The 17810-nt window shown below is 49.8% G+C and overlaps 1 protein-coding gene across 2 annotated transcripts; it reads right to left on the bottom strand.

The window, feature by feature from the left end:
- Positions 1–13808: 13808 nt before the first annotated feature.
- Positions 13809–17588, bottom strand: OTX2 (orthodenticle homeobox 2). 2 transcript variants are annotated; one of them, XM_075531700.1, is made up of 3 exons: positions 17492–17588; positions 16343–16518; positions 13809–14429 (listed from the first exon to the last, which is right to left on the bottom strand). In XM_075531700.1, the coding sequence occupies exons 1-3, from the start codon at positions 17586–17588 to the stop codon at positions 13809–13811; spliced, it is 894 nt and encodes a 297-aa protein (XP_075387815.1). The 2 variants fall into 2 exon arrangements, with proteins under 2 accessions (XP_075387815.1, XP_075387816.1); XM_075531701.1 differs by having other exon boundaries at positions 16343–16494.
- Positions 17589–17810: the final 222 nt, after the last annotated feature.

The following is a 17810-nucleotide window of genomic DNA, read 5'->3' as shown; positions in this document are numbered from 1 at the left end:
CATGAGGTGGGGGAAAAACTAACCAAGAAAAGCTTGAAGCTCAGTGTTTTCAGAAATGTAAGTGGGAGGAATAGAGATCACACTCCCTCCATGGATGCTGCTATCTCCCCGTTGGCCCCAAATCTATGCAAGTCATCGATGAAAGACTCGAATGTACCAATTTTTTACCTGAAATGAAAATTGACCTCTGAAAAGTAGTTCACTTGCCAGTTGGGGTAGATCGGTGCAAGGCTGAGTAAACAACCTCATTCAATGCTCTGATGGTTGGTTTAAGCAACCTTTTGCAAAGTCACTTCAGTATGGGAACCAACCCTATCATCATCATTTCTTCTGCATCGTCATCATAAAGATGTGGCAGCAAGAGGAAACAGTCTTGGTCTTTTCTCCTAAGCTCTGGAGTCCAACTTTGACCACTTCTCGTGGAGCACACAGATTATAAAGAAAGGTCGTCCTGCCCTGGTGGCCCTGACGGCCATACTGGACTGCTTATCACAGGGGAAGGGCCCTGGTGACAGAATGGGTGGCTTCGAACTGAAAGCCCACCAGCCACTCCTCGGGAAAGATGAGGTTTGATACTTATGTAAAGAGTTACAGTCTCAGAAACCCACAGAGGCAGTCCTGCTCTCCCCTCAGATCGTTCTGAGTTGGAATCCTACCTGATGACAATGAGAATCATGGGTTGTTGGTTCGACACCTCCACCAGCCATTCCAGAAAAGAAAGATGAAGCTGTCGACCCTCAAGAAGATTCCGCCCTGAGTAAGAATCGTCCTCATGGCAATGTAGACAGGTTGACTTTTCAGCAGCTGCAAACATGGTGCTTTAGAGCAGTGACGACACTTCATTGTCTGGTCCATGGCCAAGTTCCCCAAAACCGCTTAGACAATTTCCTAGTGTTAGGAAAAGCATCACCTTCTCCGTCAGTCTGGGACCGTTTATCCTAACAGGTGTTCCTTGACCTACTGTAGACCTCCTCTGACTTCTGGGCTTCCCCATAAGCAATTACATTTTGTGTTTCTGTCATGGATCATTCTAAGAAGAACCTACTAAATAAGGTAGAGTTTTCAGATCCCAGTTAATTGAAAACATCGAGCAGCAAACAAAGGATAAGGTAGCAGGCTGTCTCCATGATAACTTATTGGCCACCGATATTCAGCATATGTAAAGTTACAGACAGGATCAAAGGCCTATTGCTAGAAATACCTAAAATATTCAATAACCCACCTGTTGCTGCTAAGTGTCATGAAGTCAGCCCTAACTCCTGGCAGCCCTGGCTACAACAGGAGGAAACCTGGCCAGTCCTGCAGCCTCACAATCATTGCTATATTTGAGCTCTTTGTGGCCACTACGATAGCCACCCTTCTCCTTGGAGGTGGTCCTCTTTTTCTCTCTGACCTTCTGCTTCACCAAACATGATGACCTTCTCCGGGGACTGGCCCCTCCCGATAACACATCTACTATACATGAGACAACGTCTTGCCATACTTGCTTTGAAGAAGCCTCTGGCTGTGCCTTCCTCTTCTAAGAGAGACTTATTCTTCCTCCTGGTAGTCCATGATATATATTCAATATTCTTCACCGTCACTAACTTATAGACCTTCAAAACTATGCTATTAAAATAGCCACAGTACTTGTGAAACCACTCCATTTTTTAATCTGCCAATTTCCTCTAGAGCCATCTAGCAAAGTCAAGTCGAATCATTTCAACAGCTAGGCTATTGGGGGTGCAGGGGCAAAATAATCCCATCAAGTAGTAAAGGTGCATTTCTACGCCCTCAGGCTAAAGCTGAGTACCCTGGGCTGTGAGGCTAAATCATTCCCTCTGCATATTTGAAAAGTGCAAAGAGGAACAGTTCCCTGGAAGGCCACTTAAGCCTGGCTTCCCTCTGGGCACTGGGGCCCAGGAAAGCTTTTGTTCAGCAGTACACCCCTTTCCTCTCTTCTCCTCTGCTCTCCCACCCCACCCACGGCCAACCTCTCTTACCCATTCTAGCTCTGGCTTGATGCCAAATGAATCTATGTCAATCTATACCGGCTATACAGGTTGCAAAACTAAAGCCATTTTCAAAACAATAAAACTAATTCTGGATAGGACTCGACTTTTCTTTATGAAGGTGCATTTCCCCTCTTCTGTTTGGCAAAACGCATCCATTTCCAGAGGTCTGCAAGTCATAACAGTGATGTCGTCCAAGGTGTACTGGACAGGGAGCCCACATGGCTCTCTTTTCAACCTTTCTCATTTGTATTGGATTCTAAGCTCCCACATCTTGGCCCTCGGGCATTTTCCTTGATAAAGCCCTCCTACCTTCCAGTCCAACAAAGACCAAAGACTTTGGATATGAAATGTTTAAAGCATCCACTGGAGAAGAGGCTTCGATTGTATTGGCCCAACCGGCAATCTGCGGAAGGCCACAGGAATTGCTCAGAGATAACGCCCTTGCCTTTTACCTTTCGGTCACCAGTTTGAAGCAAGCAGAGATTAACCGTGTCCAAGGGTCGTTATCATCTGGTGATGGCTTGGGAGCTGATATAAAATAAATTGCTAGTATCTTGCATCTACTGGCCTTAGGTCGCCTGGCTCAAGCTATGTTAGGGACCAGATCTCAATCTTAGCGGCAATGGCGACTCTAAATGGAAGCCTCTGCACTGAGCTCAAATGCGAAAGAAAGCCCTAGATTATGCTTCCCGGAGCACTAATGGAATATAGATAGCCCCTCGGACAAGGATGTAAGGAAATCGAGGAGCTAGGGAAATGGATAAGGTCTGTGGAGCCTGAACCGCAGGTCTCTGAGTTTTTCTGCTTCAATTCCATCCTAGGCCCCTTGTAGGTGATTTTACCTTCTGACCTTGAATGTCTCACCTGGGGGACACAGCCATAGCTTCCTCCTTTGCTCCATTCACCTTTGACACTCACGGAGCCTGAAGGACAATCAAAGAGTTCTCAGCATGAAAAGTTGGGAATATGACACGTTTGGCGAATGTATGTATCTGTAGAGAAAGAGAGAGAGACACCAATTCATACTAAACTCTCCCGAATTTTTCATTAGGGCCAGGTCATTGCTTTTGTCTTATTTTTTGCTTTGGTTCCATCTTAAGAGATTTCTTGGTTGGAATCTTGTTGTTGTTGTTGTTTACTTAAATATTCTTGAAGTAGGCTCATCTCCTCATGTGTAGATGCTATTTGAAAATCACTCTTATTTAATCCTTTTATAAATGTGGGCTGGCACAGTGCCCAAAGTCACAAAGTATTGCTCCTCTGGTTCCAGTTTGTACACACACACACTACATGTTTCTAAACACAATGTGCTTAAACATGTCTCTGAAGTCAGTGGCTGTCTGCAGACAAATTCTCTTAGTAACACACTAATCTTGTTGAGATGCCTTCAAACAGAGCCCATCCAAATAGTGACCCCCTGGGCCACGCGATCCAAGGGCAGCCCACGTTATGGCAACTGGTTGTGCTTTTTTTTTTTTTTTTTTTACTGTAATTCCAAAGAGGTCCTCTTGATCCATTTTCTGAAAGACAATCACAGGGGCTCTTCTGAAGACATGTTTGCTATGGTTTTATTGAAAATGGCAGTGATGAGCAAAAGCTCAGGAAAGTTTCACCAGCAAATGTTTTTTCCCATCAGGACAACAGACTCGGAGGGTAGCAAAGGCTGTGCTCTGAGAATTTCAGGGGAACCCTCACCCTCTCCACCTGACAACCCTGACCTTGTCCCCTCACACTTATTTTTGTACCTCAAACTCAGGGAACATTGAAAAATAACACAGCTAGAGTCACTTGAGGATACTCAGACTATCCTTTTGTCATGATGTAAATTGAAGGATTAGAAAGATACATATATCACCTCCAGAAGTATGTAGATCTAGGAGGATCCATCAAAGAAACCAGGTTCACCGTTCAATCTTTTTGTTTAAGGAAGATTTCTATGATTTTGTAGCAACACTCTTTTTGCTTGCCCTCATAATTAATAACTTCGTGAACAATAACTCACATTATTATTCTAATTTTAATTGGGCAGAATTTAGAAATAAAAAAGGCTCACAAGATAATTATGCTTAAGGATCAAACTAGAACCCCCTCCCAGGGGGACGAATAACGGAAAAGTGAGTGAGGGGTGATGGAGGATGATGTAAGATAAGGAAATAATAATCTATAACTTATCAAGGGTTTGTAAGGGAGGGCGGGGGAAGAAATGGGGAGCTGATATCAGAGGCTCAAGTGGGAAGAGAATGCTTTGAAAATGAGGATAGTGGCATATGTGCAAATGTACGTGACACACTGGATAAATGTATGGATTGTGATGAGATGTAAAAGCCCCTAGCAAAAGTATTTTTTAAGATTATTATGCTTTAAAAAAATTAATCCAAGCCCTATACCATCAAGGCATTTCCACCTCATGGACATCAAGTTTTGAAAAGTGAAGTTGACATTTAATAATAAAGACCACAGAAGAGCTGATGCATTTGGATTTTGGTACTGGCAATGAATACTGAACATCCCACAGACTACCAGAAGAACAAACAAGATTGTCTCGGAAGAAGGATGCAAGACATTAACTCACATACTTTGGGCATGTTACCAGAGAGACCAGTACCTGGAAAGAGATATCATGTTAGGAATAAGTAGACAGTCAAGGAACAAAAAAAGAAGAAATCCCTCAAGGAGCTAGATGGCTTGGCACAGCGGTTACAACAGTGGCCTTGAATATGGCAACAATTATGTAGATGCTGAAGCACCAATGTCTCGTGATGCTGCACATAATGAATCAGAAACCACTTCATGGTACCTAACAATAATAACGGATGGAAGGTTTCAAAGCTCCATCTTTCCCAATTGTTACCAAGAACTAGAAAGGGTTCCATTTTCAAATTCAGTCACAGATCCTTTTGTGGATTTGATGGAAGCCCTGCATCTTCTGCCCAGAAAAATTATATGGCACATACAATTGCGTATGTGATTTTTCATGCAACTGAGACACATGCTCTGAAACCGTTGGGGAACCCCACCCCCCAAAAGGAGGCTTAATCCCCAGCTTAACCATCCCATAAAGTGATAATAAATGCACCCCAGGCATCTTTAACTAAAAATGTGTGTCACATACTTTTATCAATATATATGAAGAGAGCAATGTGTTCATATACATTGGACAGGACTGGGGTTTAATGGTTTCATCAGTCATGTATCCTTGAAAAGATGAATGTACTAAGTTCTCTTTTTTTCCCCATTTCAAAATGAGGACATGGGCAATTTTAAGACCAAATAAAGACTGGTTTGGTAAAAGAGAATTAAACATGAACTGAGTTGAGTCTTCTAAAATTTTAAGAGGCCAATTCAACTAGAATTAAAAATCAGTTTAGTCAGAAGAGTTGCTGAAAGATGTATTTCCACATATATGTATGTATGTATATACACACACATACACACACTTCCAACTTGTAGGGAAAACTGATGCTTTCCATGAACTTTTGGAAACCCACGTATGAATTAGGGCAACTCAAAAGTATGGTTATAAATCCACAGAAACGTGTATGAACTGAAAATGTCAGACTGTGACGCTAGCCTTTCTCAGCATCTCCTCCATCTAGAATTAGGTCCTCACACTTTCAGAGGTGGCAGCCTGGACACCCCCCCCCCCCTCTCTTTCCTGGTGTGCATCACATCGCAATGACAATGTGCGCTTCCTTGAGGGCCTCACACTGTTTCTTGGAAAGGTTGCTTTGAGTTTGGAGAAAATGGAGTCTGCAGGGGCAAGATCAGGGTGGCAGAGGTGCAGTTTCCCCGCGAACATTTTCCTGGGCAGCCCTTGCGCCGAGCCTGGAGGAGTGAGCAGGTGCATAGCTGGGATGGGGAAATGTCTCCGCTCAACTTCCCTGCCTTTTTCTCATGAAGACAGTGTTCGCGTTTCTTGAGGTTTCTTCATGATAAGCGTTCATGATTGTCCTGTGTCCTTGAGGAAAATCTATCAAACTTATTGGGGGTCCCCCAAAACAGTTGTCATAACCTTGTGAGCTGACCTGCCTGGCTGGAATCCCTCTTAGAGGTCGTCCCACAACCGTCCTTAAATTGCTTGAGCCCTTGAAGGACAGATGCTTTCTGTGGGGAAGGCTTGCCTTTAAACTTGCTACAAAGTCTCAGTGATTTGGGGGAACTATTCACTCGAGGTTTGTTTAAAATTTTGTTTTAGGCCAGACCTCAAGTTATTTTTCCATGTGCAAAAAGGAAGCTTTGGGTTTGTTTGTTTGAAGGCCCAGTAAGGAAGAGAACTCAGAGAAAGGCATCACTGAGAAAAAACGTGTCTGCAGCCATCCACTAATCACAGGGACAAGCGTAGAGATGTTTGTTTGGAATAAACCCCAGCATGTATGAATTGGCCCCTAGTTGGGTGACTTCTTTACTTCTGCATGTGTATATGTGTTGGCCAAAATTATCTGCTATCCACTTGAAAAGTCTTCCTAGGACTTTCACAGCTATAAACCTTGAACCAAATATTATCGGAAGGTCATCAAATTTGCTGGCATCCGTGGTCAAGTTGAGCCCGGAGCATACGCTTTCCAAGTTCAAGAGCTGGAACTTAAACTTCATTCTAGGTACTTCATTACCCAGCCTTCCAAACACTTCCCTGGAGTTGGGTCTGGTTGTTCTACGCCCTGACTCAAACCTCACAACTCCCCTGTCTTAAGCCAACCCTGACTCACAGCCACCCTATAGGGGTGCCCGGTGGGGGTTTCCTGTCCGGTTTCCCATAGAACGCCTCACCTTTCTCCCACCGAGTGTCACCCTCTAAGATACCAGGGCTTCTAAAGTTGAACCCCTAAGTCACCCACAGCCAACCGCCCAGGCCCTGGGTGCCCCCCTGGGAGCCTATCAAAGAGAAGTAGAGGCAGAGGCAGTCCCAGCTGGGGTGTCGTTCCTGGACTCTTGAGTCCGGCAGGCAACAGTCTGGAAAGGCCAAGAGCCCTCCGGCCAAGGCCAGCTCAGTTCCTGGCTCTTTTCATGACCACCACCACCACCCCACCACCCACTGCGCCAGGAGTGTGGGGAGGAAGTTTGGACTCTCGAGTCGCCCTAGCGATCTGCCACGATGGCGTTCCAGTATCGCCCATGTTGACCTTGACCATGAGAGAATTCACATTCAACCAACCCCAGTCCTCGCAAAGACCACCAGAGCTAAGTGAGGGCCCTGAGGCCGAGCCTCCTCCTAAACTCCCCGCTAACTTTGCAGGGGCCCAGACGGCGCGGCCTCGTGGGCTGCGTGTAGGCTGCGGGATCGAAGCCAACTTCTGGGGCTAGGACCTGTCCAGGTAGCTGTAGAACTTCATAGCCCGACTCTGCGCGCCTGCCCCGCCCCCACCCCCCACCTCCGCCCCGCGGGGGCCGATGACCCACGCAGCCACTGGCGGTCCCTTTTGCGCCCTCTCTTGATGCAGGGCCAAGAGGCGGTGCATGAGAAGGCAGGCCTGGGGCAGCCCTGCTTTGGGGACTTGGACTCACTTTTGTGAGCGTTTTGTTTGAATGGGGGGTAGGCTGGAGAAGGAGAACCCACTGCAGGTTTTCCAGGCAACCCCTGTGACCCGCTCCCTCCCTTGCGCAGCCACGGGTCTGGGTAATCCCTCGCGCTGAACGAGGTGCCTCGAGGCCTGGGGGCTGAAGTCCCCGGGGGAGCCCGAGATCGCCGGGCAATCCCGGCCACCAGGACTAGGGACTCAATTTGCTGAAGCCACCGCCCTTGAGCACTCGTCCCTGAAAGACAGACACGAGGAGTCCTGACCAGACACCTTCAGGCCCCGAGGCGATCTTCAGCCTCGGGGCTATTTCTCTCCCTTTTCCGGAATACTACGTGGCTGTTAAATGCGGTTAAAGGGAAAAACAGGTCTGGCTTCTGCTGCTGGCAAGGACGCCTCTTCCTGAGAGCGTGGCCGCTGAAAGCTGATAATCAGGTAGCAGTGGTGAGACACCCACTCCAGACCTGGCGGTCAGGAACCATGTTATCACACACGATGCCCATTAGGCCCCCGCTAATCCGATATCAACGCATTTCAGGGCCATTTGAATGTTAAAGGAGATTTTTATTAATGAGCCAAGAGCTGAAAATGCACTATAGGTTCTAGGGACAGATTTTAACAACTCCAGGCCGAGATGAGTGTTTTTCTGGGTTCAGTGTCACCTGAGGCCTTCGGAGGTCCTAGCTGGGAGGGTGTACACAGGACTGAAGGGAGAGTGGCAACCACACCCCAGGAGCTATCTTTAAGGGGCGCTTCCAGGCCTGTACCACCAGGAACCAGAAAAAGGAGTTGGCAAGTTGGCGGGGCCTGTGGTAGCTGCAGTTCCTCTGGCTCCCTAGGGGGGATTTGCTGGTCCCCTCCTGGGCAGCCCAAGAGAGGAGGGGAAGCCATCCTCATGCCCCCAGAAGCTGGCATCTTGTTTGTAAAGACGCCGTGGGATATTCATGTCCCTCAGTGCCATCAGGTGGGCTAAAAAGAAATACTTGGTCCACAAAGCCCCATTCTCCCCCCATGCGGCAGGCAAAGTACCACAGGGGCACCAGAGAGCGTGGCAAGGGATTCCACGTGATTCTCAGACACCTTTTCTCCCCGAAGGGGGCTGAAAACAAAGTCAAACTTGGCCACGAACCATTTGATTAGCTGAGGTTCTTTTTGTTTTCTTCTTCTTTTTAATGCTGTGTTTCCACTCGGACTTGACAGTAACATGTGGGGGAGATTAAGAAATAAAAGTGAGTCGTAGACCTCACGCTGTTCAACGGAAAAAAACAAAAATTCGAAGGCGACCCTCCCCCTCGCGATAGCCCGGCCTCCCTGGCACCTGCAGTTAGCTTTGGCCGCAAGAGTCGGACCTGGCAGGGCTGCTTTATTTGAATTTGCTTATTGTTTGTTTCCTGTCGGCTGCGGGTTGGGTTTGAAATACAAAACACACTGCTGGCTGGGGAGGCGATCCAGCTGAATCTCCTTCGAACTAGGCCACCTCCCTGCGGTTTTGGGTCCCGGGCCCAGTAGTGGGTCTTTGGATTGAGGGGCTGACTCTTCCGCCTCCTCTTCTGCCTCGTCTGCCTCCTGGTGCTTCCTCTAGCGCCTAGATTCGGATCCGTCTCCTTCGAACTGTTCCGACCAGGACTGGCCTTGCTAAATGGTTCCTAGGTTTCATTTCCGTTTTTAATCCCGCTTAGTTTCAAGTCTCGTGTTGGCTATGGACAGGCAGTATGGGAGAGATGCTCCGAGCCATCTCACACAACGTGCCTCATTCAATGCACTGGCGCACCACGCTTTCACGTGTAATGTGAATTCGGTCCGAGACAAATCCTATCATCTGTGCAGTGTCAGAGATTAATAAAAAAAAACATGGGGGTAGGTTTTGTTTGGGATATTGCCACCCCCCAATCCTGGGAGCTGGGGGGGGGGGATCCAAGGATGCCCATCTTTTGTATCACACTAACTCAGAGGAAAGGGACCGCCCAGGCGGGTCTGGTCTGATCACGGTTCTCTGGGCCGGCAGTTGAGGAGAGAAAAAGAGGTTCCGGGCACAATGGTCCCGAATCTGAGCATGCAGATGCACCAGGAGGTCTTGGATCTATTAGAGGCCGGATAAAGGAGAGCGAGGCTACCCTGCGTAGAGGTTTCCAAGGCAGGCCGCAGGCCCAGGTCTTAGCTGAACTCTTCCCTCTCGGTTTTCTGCGATGCCGGCTTCCATTTGCGTGGGGTGTGCCGGCTTGCTCCCCACCCCTTTGTATTTCTCTTTTGCATGATTAAAACACGTCTCGGTGTGCCACAAACCGCCACCTAACTCAGGCACACCTGGTTTGGGGTTACAGCTTTGTAGGGCAACAACAGCCAAGTGGAGATGCGGGTTCGAACCTGCGAGGTACGCGCCCGGGCCGGCTGCCGACGCGCCCGCCTCAGGGGAGCAGGGCAGATTCAGGCCGCGGCCCTGCCGGGCAGCTGACCGCAGTGGGTACCCTGGCCCATGAGCGCTTCCAAGGACACCCCCCAGGCTGCTGCCCACCAGGAGGGCCGACCGGCAGGGCCGCAGGGGCCAAGTCAGCGCTGAGACGCAGCAAGGCACTCACTAAAAGCACGGACTGGTGTGCTGAAAAGGAGGCGCCCAGGGAACCGGATCCTGGGTCACCCCTCCGAAAGGCTCCCCTCGGCGCCGGGGGTGGGGTGGCAGACGAAGTTCCATCCACGGTACACAATTCGCCCCGGCCTCACTAACCCAAGCCCGCCCTGCTCCGGAGGACCCCCGGCGGCCCAAGCAGGCCCAGCTGGACCCCTAGTCAGCGCCCCAGCTGCGCGAAGCGCTGGAAGCTGCTGGCGCCGCGGGAGCCCCCGCAGTGGTGGCGGTGGCGGTGACTCCCCTCCGCAGGAGGGAGCCGGTCCCCTTGGCGGTCGTCGACTGTGCTGCATCCCGGGGAGACGTGGAAAGCGAGCGGCCGCGGGGTGTGCTGTCGCCGTGGGCCCCGTTGGCTGTCCTCTCCTTCAGACGCGGCCTGCGCTCCCCCGGGGCCCGCACTGCATCTGGGCAGCTGGGCCGAGCGGCCAGGCCGAGGGATTCGCCGTCGCATCTGGCCACCTGGCCTGGCCCCCAAACCGCCAGGCCCAGAGGTGGTCAGCAACTGGCGCCCAGGCCCGCGCTGGCCCACCGGCCTGGAGGCCCGGGCAGGGGACTTCGCGTCTGGAGTGGAGCGGGGTGCTCCCTCCCCCATCTGACCTTCCCGGGGTCCAGTTGCCTCCCCCCCCACCCCCGCGGCCTGATGACTAGGCCTGGTGCGGTGCGCTCCAAGGAGCTCCCGGGGTCCGACCCGAGGGGCACACCGGCCCCGGGCAGGATGTGAGTGCTCGCCCGCTCTGCTCCGGTCCCTGGGGACCGAAAGCTCAGCGCGCTCTCCGAGGACCCCGCTGAGGTTAGGACGCGGAGGGTCGGCTCCCGGTGGGCCAGCCGGTTCTGGAAGTCAAGTCCCGCCTGGGGCCTCGGGTCCCTTGCCTGCAGCGCGGGGCGGAGGGTGGGGAACCCCCCCCCCCCCCCGCCTCGCCGGAAAGGTGAGATTAGAGAGAACCTGTGGGCGAGGATGGAGGAAACTGACCATTATCTAAAACCTGGAGGTTTCGGAAAGCTGGAACTTAATTGACTTGATTGAATTTCGCTCCTTATCTTTGACGGGAAGGAACGCTCCCAAGGTGAAATACCAAGGGCGGAGAATCTCGGTGGGGAAGGTCGAGGTTGGGGCCACCCTCATCCTGACCCTCCAAAACCGCCCACGTTTGGATCATGGCGGATGGAGGTACCTCGCCTTTGGTACCCAGTATCCTCCATGGCCGCCTCAACTTCACGAAGCCCGCCTAGTCGAGGAGTGGCAGTCGCATCTCTGGAGATGGCTTTTAAACCAGGACTTGCTCCCCGCCCTCCTTCCCTCCCTCCGTCGTCTGCGGTCGGTTGGGGGGGTGGGGATTCGTTTCTACTCTGCCGTCAATTTAAAGGGATTTAACTGCATGGTCTCACTAGAACAAAGTTGTGCATAAGCGATGGGAAAATTCGTTTCAGAGGACGCTCCGGGCTGGTGCTTTCTGATCACCTCCTTTTTTGTTGTTAAGGTTCCAGGGTGGGGCTGGGGACGTGATGTGTATTTCATGATGTTCATCATCATGGGTTTTAAAAGCAAGGGCGGGTCTTTTCTGAACCTTTGGGGGTATCCTGAAAGCGGAGAGATCTGGGTCTGTTTGATTGTGGCAGAAGAGCTGCGGGTGGGGGGCGCTGGCCCACCAGCCCCCAAACCCTAATCTGAGATGCCACCAAGCACGCCTGTAGGTCCCTAATTTCACTTAGGTGCAAACCATGGTCGGGTGGAGCTTCATCAGGAGCTGCTGTGAAATCTTGCAGCCAAGTGGCACCCCAAATATTGGGTGTAAATGACTGCATTTCCTTCAGCAGTAAAATAAAAACAATGTACTCACAATTAGGCCAGAGACTGTCGGGCTCAAGGGAGCATGCGCAGTCAGGGACGGAACATAAAATAGCCAGAAAACAAAAGGGTTCCAACAACTAACCTTCATTTTAAAAATTACAATCAAGAGTCACTTCCTTTTGGTCAAATTGAAGAGCATAAAATATTTTCAATGCACTGACACATTGTCTTTTTCTGATGATCGGGTTCACAAAATGCAGGTACAATTGAAAAAGGACCCTCCCCCACTCCAGCCCCCACCCCCAGCACTTAAAAAAAACTGACTAGGCTGCCTTATGTTCAACTTTCAAAATTATAGGTTTTAAAACTTTTCTGAAACTCTTTTGTTCAGAAATCACTTCTGCCTGAATTGCTTTCAGATTCTGATTACACTCCCTCTCATGTTTACCTCAGATTTTTTGGAAGTTAAAAAAAAAATCCTCTTAATCAAACAAGAGAATAGAAACAAGGAATTCTTGTCATTCTCATTTTCTCCAGGTACTCCAGTTCTTCCCCTCCCCCTCTTGAAAAACACCCAATCCATGTAAAATCCTACTAAGTTAAAGCGCCTAAGAAATGGCAAGACCAGGAGATCCTGGTGACCAGTAGGAGGTCTGCATTTCAGAGCGCACATCACCAGAAGCTTCCTTACCATTGTCATTCAAATCTGCTCCAGGCATAGATTAGCATAATAATATTATTAAAAATAAATAAAGATTGCTCATTTCCTGTCTTTAAGAAACACGTCTGCAAAACCACCGGCTGAATGGGGCTTCTAGGGGTTCATAAATAAGAGGTATAAAATTCAACTGGACCCGTTTGTTGTGCTAGAACCATTTTAATATAATTATACATATCTGCCAAATCCAAGAAGAAAAGGTTTATGCATATATGACTTTTCCAGTTAACATCTGCAAGCATAAACGGCAATGATCTCAGTTTATCGATTCCTGGGGTCAGAGCAATTGACCGCGTCAGTACTGCTGGGTCTACCAGCAGGATGTTACAGGAATGGGCGTCCTTTTCCATCTTCTCTCCCCCTCTCCTGGTCCAGAGACACCTTGTTGTAAAGTTTCAGTGTAGCTCAACTCCAGCCAAATGTAATCTTTTTAGATGAGTACTCAGTTGCTCTGAATTTTGCTTATAATTATAACCTATTGAATCACAGAAGAACCCCTGCAGAGGTGGAGTTCAAGGTTGCATACAATAACAGGAGATCACAGTTTTGAAGTCTAGCACAGATTAGAAACCACAGATGTACCATTTATAGAAGACACACACTGATTGTCTCTTAAACTACATATGGACTCCTTATGAACATTATATTTTAAATAAAGTAGTGCATCTAGGACAATCAGTCGCACAATTCACACAGTTCTGAAAAGTTTTTCAGTGCCAACTACCAGTTGGTCATGAACCGTGAATGAGCTTGGGACACTGTCCGTTCCTAAGAGTCAACCGTGGATTGGCTAGCACATTGGAGCCCCTCTGCTGAAGAAAGGCTACCCACGACCTCCCCTCCCCCCCTCCCAACTCAGCTTCATTTGATTTGATTTTTGGTGGTGTTTGGTTGTACGTGGCTAGAACACTTTGCAAATCAGGAAAATCAATGTTCTAAAACTATGACAGGATCGTAAGTAGATTGGTCGGTCCATTTCAGGTTGCTGGTTGAATGGCCCCGCGAAGGCCCTTTGATTTTTCCTTGTCTGCCTCCTGGAACTTTGATCAGAAGATGAGTCTGAGCATCATCCCATCTAACGTGTTTAACCAATGCCTGGCTAAAACTGGAATGTCCAGCCCAGTACTTTATTATTATTATTTTAATCACCCACAAAAAGAGGTTCAATGGATCCTCACAAAACCTGGAATTTCCACGAGGATGTCTGGTCTTTGTAATCCAAGCAGTCAGCATTGAAGTTAAGCTTCCAGGAGGCTGTTTGGTCCTTATAATCCAAGCAATCGGTGGTCGAGTTAAAGCCCAGGCTTGAAGCTCCATAGCCCTGGGTGGAGAGAGAAGCTGGAGACTGATTGAGATGGCTGGTGACGGCATTGGTACCCATGGGGCTGAGTGTGGCCCCTGGTCCAGGAAGCTGGTGATGCATAGGGGTCAAATAAGATCCACAGTCCATGCCCCCAAAGTAGGAGGTTGAGCCAGCATATCCTTGACTATAGCCTGAAGCCTGAGTATAGGTCATGGGGTAGGACCTCTGCATGCAGGAAGAGGAGGTGGACAAGGGATCTGACAGTGGGGAGATGGAAGCTGGGCTCCAGATAGACACGGGAGCACTGCTGCTGGAAATGGCGGGGACTGAGGTGCTAGAGGGGGGTGTGAACTGGCCACTTGTTCCACTTTCTGAACTCACTTCCCGAGCTGGAGACGTCTTCTTTTTGGCAGGTCTCACTTTGTTTTGACCCCCATTCTGTTGTTGCTGCTGTTGTTGGCGGCACTTGGCTCTTCGGTTCTTAAACCAAACCTCGAAAGGAAAAGACATTTCTTTAATGTAGTTTCAAGAACTCCTAACTCATCAGAGTGGGCTCCCTCCCCGGGAGATGAGCTAAGCAAACACTCTGTAAGCAAGTATTTATGCAATGCAATACCTACTCCCCTCCCCTCCCCTCTCTCAGATACAACCATGTATACTCCTGAAGAGCTCAGTGAGTTGGGGATGCTTTGTCTAAAAGCACTTGACCTTGTTTTATGCCTATCCCAGAACAAAAATGACCCACATTCTTCCGCTAAAATTCCCGACACCTCACTTTCCTAGCGTTTCTTTGTCATTGGTAGTGCACACATACAAACAGACCAAGGTATAGATTGGGATATCCCAGTGGGGTCAAATGCATCGCTGTCCTCTGGAGGGGCATCTAAGGGAAGTATGGGAAAACAATCCTGCATTCGCACCCCAATAAGAGCTGCTCAGACACATATTGCCTATAGTCCATCTGCCACGTATTTGACACTAATCTGAAAGGTGCTTCCCTCATCCTACTTTCTGGGGCTCTTGGAAAGACCCCACTTCCAAAAGGGTCTTTTCAAGGAGGAGATGAGCTATCCTATAGAAGAAGGCGACCAGAAAATAATTATTTGCTGGAAGCTTCTTTGGGATAAGGGGAATGACCCATGCTCCGCTTTGAGCTCAAGGACAAGCCTCTCTAGTTGTCAACACTGAGACTGGAGTCTGCCTTGAGGGGAGGTTCCACTCCGCACATCATTCTGTTTCCTGAAAGGTTTGCAGGCTTGTCAACTGAAACTTCTGCATACAATTTAAAAATCTCCTCTTTGAGTCTTGCTTATGTTCCAGAATGAAGGGGATGGCCTTTGGTATTTGAGGAGGCTGATCAGGTAGATGATTATTAACATGTTCAGGGCGGCAGGACTTTAGGCGTCCTCTGGAGTGAATCGTGAATCCTGTGTACCAACAATGCCTATGGTAAATGGTACCATCAAAGACAATGATCTCAACACCACCAACCCCTCAGAACCACTCACTTTCCTCCGGGTGAGAAGGCTGGCTCAAGTTTCCCAAGCACTCATACTTCTCTCACTTTATTTTGGGAAAGCCTTTTCCTCTGTGCGTGGTTCTTGCTGATGTTTGGCTCTTTCAGGAACATCTCTTAGTGGTGGGGTCCTGTGTGCTTATGTGGTATGGTGCTAAGCATTCTTTCTAGCTCTCAGAGGGACCTGTTTTCCAGGCAACTTGGGGCTGACTGTCCTCCATCAGCTCATGAAAACTCTGAGAGGCAACATTTAGCTTTTGAAGGTGGACTGAAGGGAGGTTATTGTGTAGACATGCTTTCTACTGCCTAGCCCAGGATGCTGCTCAATCCCTAAGAAAAGGGGGGAAACACACTATTATTGTGCTAATTTCTCTGATAAGAAAGCCAGCAGTGTTCCTAAGGTCTCACTACCACCAAAGGGAAATTTGTAAAGTTTGACCTTGAGCAAGTCATCCCCTCTCCCCCCTTGAAAAAGATGTAAACTATCCAGGAGCAAAACTCCTTTCCCTCCTAAAAGCCTGCCAGGAGAGGCTTTCTGAAGAGGGGAAAGAGAAGGGTCCCACTGGTTTTTGATTGCCCCTGAAGTCTGCTTTGTTCCAGCAGGGCAGCTAAGTCACCACTCTACCCTGGCGACCACCTGGGGGAGGCCAGAAGTCCCTTTCAGGGTGGGTCTGGGGAGGGAAAAGGGAAGGACAGGGGTGGGGGCAGAAAGAAACAAGCACTTCAAAGACTGGAGGGAGGAAATCCCCAGCCGTGGAAAGAGCGTTTGGAAAACTGTCAAGACTTTTTCTGTTCCTCTCCAAGACCCACGTCCCTCCAGGGACCTCGCTTGGAGGGAGGCAGGAAGTGGCCGGGGCGGGAAGGATGGCTTTGTCCACAGCTACCCTACCTGCACCCTGGACTCCGGCAAGTTGATTTTCAACGCCACCTCCTCCCTCATGAAGATGTCTGGATACCGGGTCTTGGCAAACAGTGCTTCCAGCACGTCCAGCTGCGCCCGGGTGAACGTCGTCCTTTCCCGCCGCTGTTTCCGGGGGGTGGCTGCAGGACAAGAAGCCCAGGGCCCTTTAGGGTGGGAGTAGTTTCTCAGTCACAGGGGTTTCTGCTGTGCTCCAACACCCTCCTCCCAAGCTCACCACTTCCCCAGCCCCTCCCGGCCCAAGAGGCCCCCCCCTCTCCCCCAGCGCACTACCAGCCTAGGGTAGCCCCAACCCCCATTCTGTCTGCATCTCTCTCCAGCCCCAAAGCATGTAACAGCGATAGTAAAATGAAATACAACCAATACCCCACAACCCCACCCCCCGCGCCAAAAAATGAGGGGGAAAACTTCCAAAGTTAGCCCAAAACACCACACGCAAAACAAAAACAAAATAAAACCTCCTTGAAATCAAGGGAACCCAGAGGACTGGCAGCTCGGATCCACGGAGCGCACCACAATGCTGCTTCCAGGGCTTTAGGGGCCCCGGGGCCTTTGTTTCTCCATCTTTAAAGTGGGGACAGAATTCAAACTGGTCCTTCTTTGGGGTTTTAAAAAACACAGAATTGGTTGGAAAGGAAAGGGCCTGCGCCCAAAGGAAGTCACACTAGACGGAGGTTAAGCCTCCCGGGATTAAAGGTGTGGGGTCTGGGGGTGGGGTGGGGAGAAGTGTAAAGTTGTCGGGTGTGGAGTTACGGGGAAAACCCGCCTTCTCCCAGGAGATTCGGACGTGGAGATACAGACAGGGGCTACTCACTCCAACGACGGGGCAGTCAGTACCCTTCCTCACTCTACCCCAATGAGTTCCCCATTCGCTCCAATGAATACGGCAAACGATCTTGGGGGACTGTCGAAGAGCTCTTTCCTAGTGTCCCCCACCCCCTGCCTCTCCCCGGGTCGGTAAATGCCCAGCGACTCCCAGTGGAGGCTTGGGGAGAAAACCCAGTGGGGACCACACCGGGCGCGGGGAGGCCCCGCCATCGCGGCACCAAGGGGTGGGGACCCGGGAGGGCATCAGATTCCCGTAAAGCCAGCGGAGGGAAAGGTTGGGGTCTCACTTACCGGGATAGCCCACCGAGGGGTGCAGCAAGTCCATGCCTGAAGTGGTCAGACTCAGCCCATTGACTGCGTAAGGCGGTTGCTTAAGATAAGACATCATGCTAAGGTTGTTTGGAGGCGCAAAATCGGCCCAAATCGGGGGACCCAGCCGGAAGGTCTCGCTGAGCCTGGAGTGGATAGATTCAGGGTCCTTGAAGGGTGGGTTTGGGGTGGTGGAACTAAGAGTAAGGCAAACAAACAAACAAGTGCTGGTTTACTGCGTCCGAGGCAGCAGCTCCCCCACGTTCCACCACTAACTTAAAAAGAGCCCGCGTTAGGCACG

This window comes from Tenrec ecaudatus, chromosome 14 (assembly GCF_050624435.1).
Source record: "Tenrec ecaudatus isolate mTenEca1 chromosome 14, mTenEca1.hap1, whole genome shotgun sequence".
Lineage (NCBI taxonomy): Eukaryota > Metazoa > Chordata > Mammalia > Afrosoricida > Tenrecidae > Tenrec > Tenrec ecaudatus.
Note: the sequence above shows the minus strand (reverse complement) of the source record. Positions and strands in the feature narration are given on the sequence as shown.